Source organism: Achroia grisella, unplaced genomic scaffold, assembly GCF_030625045.1.
Source record: "Achroia grisella isolate CSIRO2021 unplaced genomic scaffold, CSIRO_AGI_Agris_v1 utg821, whole genome shotgun sequence".
Taxonomy (NCBI): Eukaryota; Metazoa; Arthropoda; class Insecta; order Lepidoptera; family Pyralidae; genus Achroia; species Achroia grisella.
The window spans coordinates 3,527,312-3,536,050 of NW_026713035.1; the positions used below are offsets into that span (position 1 = coordinate 3,527,312).

An 8,739-nucleotide genomic window follows, 5' to 3' on the forward strand; every position below is an offset into this window, starting at 1 on the left:
CGGTTTACAGACATTGCAAGGAGATCTACCCGACCTTATTGCTAGCAATTGGCCCACTAGTGCCCATTATTAATACTTACTGTTTTTTGTATGAACAGTGGGACAACAATATTGAAATTACCGAGTACCGGATATATAATTATGTCTCTACAACAATAGCAATGTGTAAGGACACGGATAATACCGTGCCTTGTGTCAGTATATGCTGTTAATATCCATAGGTCATGGTTAATAATAATAATAATAATAATAATAGCCATCACTTTTCAAATTTTTACATTATTATAATACTACTATCCTGCAAAACTCCAGTCGGGGTTTGTCTGCAGGCACATAGTACTCTCTTATCTACTTACTAAATAGGTACATGTTTATATATATATATATATATATATATATATATATATATATAAAACATATGTAAAATAATAATAATAATCTTTATTTGTCTCAAATAATAACTAATACAATTAGTGCTTATAATAAAATTTAAAAGTAATGAACGAGACAAAGCGGTCTATTACTGACAGGGGACAGTGAGTTCACCCTCTCTGCTTTTTTACCTTTTTTGCTTTTTTTGCCGCTTTTTTGCCTTTACCAGTAAATTAATTCAATAACAGATTGACGACAACGATAGCACTTAAGTTTTAAACTACTGCTAACAGAGTAAACATCAAAATTGACAATAATTGAATAAGATTACAAACTAATAAAATTTGACTATAACAAAATTAAATGTATTAAAAATGAAATGGATTTGTTTCGATTTTCACGATTTTGATGGATTTGTTTCTGGGAAAAGTGGTGGAATTAAATATTATTATATTATTATTATATCACTTGTCTAGTACCCATATCACAAGCTCTGCTTAACTAGATGGCGTTGTGTTAATTCTCCTGAGATATTATTATTATTACATCAGTTCTACAAACAACAAAATACAAAAGATTGATTAGTTTTTGAGATAAAATTCCGGCCGTAATACAATATATCTTCAAGTCAATTTTTATTAAAGTCCGTCATAGATAGAGTGATACTATCACGTTTATAATATGAACTAGTGTATTGATACAAAAACATAACAATTGTTACCGTATAAATAAAAAAAACGTAAGATATATATGTCATGTCATTTATGTAATAAATCCAGCACGATTTATAAATAATTATAGACATAAGTTTTATTGATTAATATTATAAACACGAAAGTTTGTGAATATGGATGGATGTTTGTTACTCTTTCACGCAAAAACTGCCGAACGGATTTTGAAGAAACTTTACAGTAATATAGCATATACATCAAAATAACATATAGGCTATAAATTTCACACGGACGAAGCCACGGGCACAGCTACTCTTCTATAATTGAATAATGCAAAGCATATTCTTTCATTTTGTCTATCTATTTAATTATATGCATAAATTATAGAAACAAACAAACTTATCGACCTGTATTTTTATGGATCACATTACAAAGGTGCGCACGCGCATCGCCTACATAACCCCCAGTTCGCGACTCATTTTCGCGCAAACTCCACTGAGAGTGAGACGTCTTTCAACTAAATTAAATTAATTCTAAATTAAAAAATCTATCGACGCTTAGTGATCTAACAAAAATTTATTTATTCAACTTTTGAATAGTTTTACAGGAGTGATCGACCATGAAGGCCTTAGTTTGTTTTGTTGTTTTCAGTAAGTGTCACTATATTTATTATTATTTAATTTAATTATCACCATCATAACAAATCATTCGTACTCGTATAGTTGGTGGCTTTAGGTTAGATGTACAATATTCGTCTTAAAATATTGTTTAATAAGACACAGACAAAAGACTCAAAAGGAGAGATGTGACCCATCTGTGATGTAGAGAGGGCTCCCATCTCTCTTTATGAGACTTGTGTATAAACATCTAATATTTTTAATTCGGGTTTTCGAGATATATTTGCGCTTTAATTTCGTAATCTTGGCTTTTAGTACATTCAAGGGATGGAAGGAGTTGTTGCATATTGTATTTTACTTTATAATAACGATCTCGATGGTATAGTGGTTACCTTATTACCTTAGTTCCGCTAGTCACGGGTTCGAATCCTCGCACTGTACAAACATTTGAATGCATGAGTATAATGTAAAAAAATATGATATCATATTTTTGTGTCTTTGTTTGGTTGTGCACGCTAATCTGCAACCGCAGTTTTCAAACATATGTTGCAGCAAGCTTTCAGTTTAGCAGTTGTTTTGTATCAATCAATACGCAAAAAATTATAATTTATTTTCTGTTTTTTCATATATTTGTGTATATTTCTTATAAATCAGCATACGATCGCGGCCACAGGTAATGTTATATACAAATACAACCTCGAAATCTATCCAAGGTAAGCTTAAAGGGCTTGGGCTAATGTCACATTACTATGCATAATATCTAGACCAACAGTAATCGCTCTTTATGCAGGCATAACTGTTGTAAATGATTAATGTTGTCACAACAACACTCATTGTTATCAAATTGCAACAATGTCGAATAATTTTCTAAAAAATCATTAGTATTTTCTACTACAGTTAATGCATATTGTTTCAATCATCAGTCAATCAGTTATCTCAGTCTTTATCTAACCACTGTTGGGGGCTGTTAAGATTTTAAAAGGAATATCTATTAATTAATCAACTCTTAAAATGAATTAAACTAGGGACGGTTCACACAGCGCCTATCTAGTGTAAAACTAAGCAGAGGTTGTGTTTTGGGTAGTAGATTGATATAAATACGTCACACATTTTTTGTATACCGATATAAACATTCATGAATACAAATGTGCGAGGAATCAAACCCGTGTACATTGAAAGTCAGGCAGAGCGATACACCGCTAGACCACCAAGGCCGTCAATATGTAATTCTATTTCGGCTCTTAAACATTTTTTTAAACGTTGATTACTTAACACTTTTTAAATGAATGAATATGGAAGTATACACCTATCTGCGATAACGGTATTTGTTATACACGAAAATAAGAAACTGGTTGCCTAAAAAAGAATGAATAGCCTATAATAATCTTCTCTATCTAGACTACATGCGGTATGCAAGGTGCCGCTAACAACTGTTTTTTTTACACTACGATGCTGGCAAACAAGCATACGGCCCATCTGATGATAACGGTTACGGTGGCCTACGGATCCATGAAACACCACGTGCGCATTATCGAACCTTAATCTTGAAAAACCCCATGCTGTAGTCTCTCGAGAAAACTTCAGCAAATTGTTCATACCACAATCAAAGTGCACACACGAGGAAGCTGCTCTGAAGTCGCTGGTCCAGGTGACGGCTCCAGGTGTCAATGCCGATGTCTATGTAATTTAAATTAATGCGTGCGTGTCAATCGCAATAACACTCTGCCGATTTCTGTTCATGGTCTGCAGAGTAACAAACGTATTACGTAACGAACGAATGTCTGATGATATTTCTGTATATAAATAATGGTTATCATTTTCAGTCGAGAATTTTTTATACCAATACCTAAAAAATAGCTGTACTTTATTCTTTCAGTTATAGGATCAGTTCACCCTGACATGTCCGGGGAATGCGATCTGGCTGGATTCTATCTCGAGTTGGGCTGCACTCCAATACCGAAGGTGGACAACTCAACAACATGTCCGGATGCTTTCCAATGCCCCGATCTACATCCAGACCCGACAATGTGTTACTACAGGTAACTATTTTGATATAGTCACATTTCTTCCTTAGTTTATTGAGCATACATCGGTACGGATCTGTGACAACCACAGAATAGAGAACTACATACTTCCCTGTTCAGTGCTGATAACATTCAAGATCTAACCACTAGAAACTTTATTTCTCTATAATCTCTATAAAGTATAGCATTACTTTATTCAAAGTCAAAATTATATATTCATATATGTAATTTTTTGCTCAAAATTTATAATAATAATAATGACATAATAATAACAACCTTGGACTATTAATACAACGCCTTCTACTCCCAAATTAAGCAGTACTTGTACTCCTAAACAGATGATAGAAATATTTAAATACATTTTTTTTGTAAATACATAGACACATAGTGTACATAGAAAATACCCCGATTCATACAAGTTATCATATGTATAAATACTTGTATAGTGCCAGAATCGAACCTAAACCAGCTAGACCGAGGGCAAGGTATTATTACGCATGATTAGGTATAGACAAAAATGTAAGATTCTTTTTTAATTTTAGGCAGCTAAGTATGTTACAGATATACATCAACGATAGCTCACAAAACCCCTTTTATATTTTTATTAGGGTATAGGCTTTAGACATTCTGCATACAAAAGCTTCATATGAAAAATATGCGAGATTAGACATCGGACCCCTATCACAAAAGAAAGTTCCCTTCAACCCGATTCCCAAGATATTCGAGACGACAATCCGAATAGCGAGATGACTGATTGATGTACTTTAAAGACAGAAAAATAAGTTTATTTTCCTTATAAACAGCAACATCGAACGACCTCGTGTTTTAGTGAATGTGGGTGGTTTTTACAAAACAAATGAACAGCAAAAAGTAGGCTGGAGGTTGACTCTGCGACCTCTGTTGTACGACATCAATCAACCTTGGCATTGGTTCTTGTTAATTTGAATAATTCAATAAGGGCATTATAATTACTATGTCCTTTTTCGGTTTTGATATTTAATCTAGTATAACAATCAGATGACATTAGAATCTATGACCGTGACTATGAGCTAGACTACTCAGAATTATTAGCAGGTATTTTTGTATAACACCTACTAACATTCATTTCATCATTCATTAGGTTATAGAATTAAGATTTTAATGAAATTTTAGGACACTTTTTTAATTGAACAAATATTTAACAGAAGATCACTTCCTCGTTGCTAAAATAAATTAATTCAATTATTTACATACTTCTTTTACTCTAATAATAAATTAATTACATCCTGCCATTACATATTGTTCATACAAGTGAAATTTAGCTCTTTTTAACATGCTGGTTAAGCAGCTTGCTATAGTCTTCATTTCGAATTTTATTGTCACAAGTCTATGTATTTGTTTTGTTCCTCTTGTCCGTACTTACGATATCCTGGTGTTGACAGAAATTATTTTTTCAAGGGGAGCTGCATATGGCGACAGATCATCAATACCCCAGAATTTGATCAACAACCCGTGCTCGCAGTCGTGCAGTTGTACTGTCTCGGGGGAGCCACGCTTCGAGTGCGCGGCCGTCGACTGCGTGGAGACCTTCGATAGTGATCTCAAACAGCAGTGCATCGACACATTTGATTTGGACTCGTGTTGTAGCACGGGTAATGTTTGTGGTGAGTTTCATTTGTTACATTTTTATGTAATTGGCGTAGCAAACGAGCTGACTTAATAGTAAACGGCAACAGTTGCCTATGTACATAACAAACCACAGATATTACGTCATTGTGTGTTGCCCATGAAACTCCTCATACCTGTGACCACATCCCTAGCAATGTACCATGTTACATTGATCTCTAAGCAGTCTCCTTTATAAATCAACGGGGTTAATTCCTACTACCAACTATATGCCACTATGGGCTCACGGACCTGACTTCTTACGTATCCTATCATCCTCCACTAGTATCCCTCTAGTAGACTTATTGCAGGCGGGTGCACTTTTTTTAATGGATGACAATGAAACGGTGCACTCGTCTGCGCTAACGGACACTGGCGAGGCAGCAGTAGAGGATAATAAGATGAGGTCAGTTAACCCATCGTGATGAAATCACGTTATTGAACCGCGTGGTCCTAGTTTGTTACTGACAATCCCCTTTTCCCCCCAGGCTTGTGCACTATTCTATTATTAGAAGTGTTACCGAAGGCAGCCTTTTTGATGGTTTTTTTTATATATTTTTTTATTTTACATTTAGACGTTGTTATATACTAATTGTTTTGTAATGGCATTTTCTGGGCCTCTTACGTTTTCTCTGCATGAATGGTTTAAAATGAGACTTTTAAACATTTAAAGTCCTCCGTTACAAGAAGATTAGAATATCATTGTTTAGCCTGTAATTACACTTCCTAATATCCCTTCAAGCGAAACATAATTCAAAGCAAGCTGTTTGACGCAAGAAACAAGTGACGACCCTAAACAATGTTTGCGGTATTGTGTATCTCATTACATCATAGATATTCAATACGCAAGTGTATGTACGTATCATAAATATTAACTGCACATCTGAACTTATATCAATATGATCTATTGTATTGTTTCGAATAGATTTAATTATACTATTAAAATCGAATTGAATTTCGAGATATTTAATCAAATCACGTGGACGCCATTAAACGTTCACTGTTTTTTGTTTATCGTCATAGTTTATCTGTATCTCTTTGTCTGTGTCCCTTTGTTCCACTTTATGAGTTTCTAGACTTTCCAATGTGTACTCGACTTTCTAGCTACAGTTTTGTTGCATTTTCCAATAGTTTAAAAAAGATTAATCTTTCTTCGAAACAATATTGCAACGACGAAACATTTAATATTTGTTTGTTTTTAATGATTTACTAAATAATAAAGTTAATTGATTTTAAAATTTAGCTGTATAAGATAATTGGTGCATTATCAGTGAAAGACATGTTATGTCATTTAAAAAAACTAACAGTTTAATATTTATACCCGTGCAAAGCCAGAGTCCGTTGTCAGGTTTACATAATTTTATTATTAGCTTCTGTTTTTATATACCAGAAATATATTATTATAATATAGGATTTTAATATGTATTATTTAATATTTTTTATTATCTGTTTTATATCTTTAATACAATAATAATTCCCTACATTCACACAGCGCCATCTAGTCCCAAGATAAGCAAAGCTTGTGTTATGCCACTAATATAAACACTTTTTTTTTTATAACTACGCACACACATATGTACATAGAGATACCCATAACGATACAAACTCATGAATACAAATGTTTGCACCGTGCGAGGAATCGCACCCGCGACCATCTGAAGTAAAGCAATGTGCTAAACCACTAGACCATCAAGGCCGTCATTGTGTATAATTATGTATCTACAATCTTATTTGAAAAATATATGGGCTGAGTTACTTGTCAGTTCTTCTCGGCTTAACTTTTCAAGAGATAAGGTAGATGTCATAAATAAAAAAGACATTTTGATTATCTTACAGGCAAAGATGCAATTGCCAGTCTGAAGACTTGCGAAGTGGATGGACAGACATACAGAGCCGGTGAAAGGTTCGAGCCAAAGAATACGAGAAAAACTTGCATATGTACAGGGGACTGGAATGGTTCAGTGGAGAATAATGCTTACTGCAGAGAAATCAACTGCGGTATAGAAATACACTATCAGGAGAAGATTTTGGATAACTGCGCACCAGTCTTCGTAGGAAATAGGCGGAGTTGTCCCATCGCTTTTCAATGTGGTAAGAAATATATGCCTATACTAGCTGTACCCGCGGTTTCACCCGCCTAAAATTTATAGCCTATATGTTATTTCTAATAAATAAGCTATATTACTGTAAAATTCCATCACAATCCGTTCAATAGTTTTTGGGTGAAAAAGTAACAAACATCCCTACTTTCGCAATTATAATATTATTAGGATTAGGATAGGATTAAGATTAAGATAAGATGATACGATTATTTATTTATATATATATTATTAAATTTATGAATTATACATATGTGTGTATACTTAATCAATTTCATAATTATTATTATTATCACTTATGTTAGATATATAGTAATCGTTCTATTTTTTTATGACCAGCAATATTAATTTATATGGTGAAACAATATTTGTCGGGTCAGAAATATATCTTATAAAGCAAGCTGAAATAGACGACTAAAATATAAAAATCGCCAATATTGATATTATGCTTAATTTGCTTTTCAGCAACACCTACGGCAAAAGTCATCCGTGGTTTGAATCTGCGTAATGTGAACTCACAATGCGTGTTCGGGAATATGACACTGGCCGTTGGAGATGAGGTAGCTGTAGATGAGACCTGTACCAAGTGCTCCTGTGAGGTGCCACCATTTGTATCGTGTACCAAGGCAAATTCATGTTAATTATAGCTAGATGCTTTTATTCTACATTTTTTTGGTCCTTAGAGCCGGATGTAGTAGGCATCCGGCTCAAAGGACCAAAAATGTAAGGGTTGATCCCTACACTTGGTTGATAAAATAATAATGTTGTTGATAATATACGAGAATGATTAAATAAATGACACGTCCCGTCGTCTGTACTTATTGATAACACTGATTTTTTACTAATTAGTAAAATGATACATTTGAAATACAGTGCGATCAGATTACTGGATAAGTTATTTATATAAACATATATTATTGTACAGTGTTCCGTCCAACGCATATAAATACACTGTGCAGGTTTCGTCGATGTTAAACTTTCCATAAGAACATGGAAATCAAAATATTAGAATATTTCTATATAGGTTCCTATATTAATCTGTTTTTTTACAAGTGACAGTGCAGAACATTTTATAGGACAATAAGATGTTTTGAGGTAGATCCGGACACATTCGATTTCTCCTAAAACTAAGCAATATTTTTACCGCTGACGACGCTACTTTAGTTAGCCCATCGGCTCCGTTCGGTTTTGTAATGGAATTGGATCAGTCGAATAAAGTGATAACAAATATTAAATTAATTTTTAAGTAGTATAATACTTGTTTTTTTAACTATCGAATGTTACCCCAAAAAACCTTATGTCATATATTGAT

General features: G+C 33.6%; 1 protein-coding gene across 1 annotated transcript; it reads left to right on the top strand.

The window, feature by feature from the left end:
• The first annotated feature begins 1,544 nt into the window (after window positions 1-1,544).
• LOC131851989 (uncharacterized) lies at window positions 1,545-8,735 on the top strand. The gene is made up of 5 exons (XM_059202549.1): window positions 1,545-1,693; window positions 3,537-3,699; window positions 5,122-5,327; window positions 7,165-7,419; window positions 7,893-8,735. The coding sequence occupies exons 1-5, from the start codon at window positions 1,663-1,665 to the stop codon at window positions 8,066-8,068; spliced, it is 831 nt and encodes a 276-aa protein (XP_059058532.1). The 5' UTR covers window positions 1,545-1,662; the 3' UTR covers window positions 8,069-8,735.
• Window positions 8,736-8,739: the final 4 nt, after the last annotated feature.

Excerpts from the sequence above, each read along its gene's own strand:
- LOC131851989 (XM_059202549.1), top strand. The coding sequence starts at position 1,663 with ATGAAGGCCTTAGTTTGTTTTGTTGTTTTCA. Across the intron at positions 1,694-3,536 it reads AGTTTGTTTTGTTGTTTTCA|TTATAGGATCAGTTCACCCT; the intron begins GTAAGTGTCACT and ends TTATTCTTTCAG. Across the intron at positions 5,328-7,164 it reads TAGCACGGGTAATGTTTGTG|GCAAAGATGCAATTGCCAGT; the intron begins GTGAGTTTCATT and ends ATTATCTTACAG.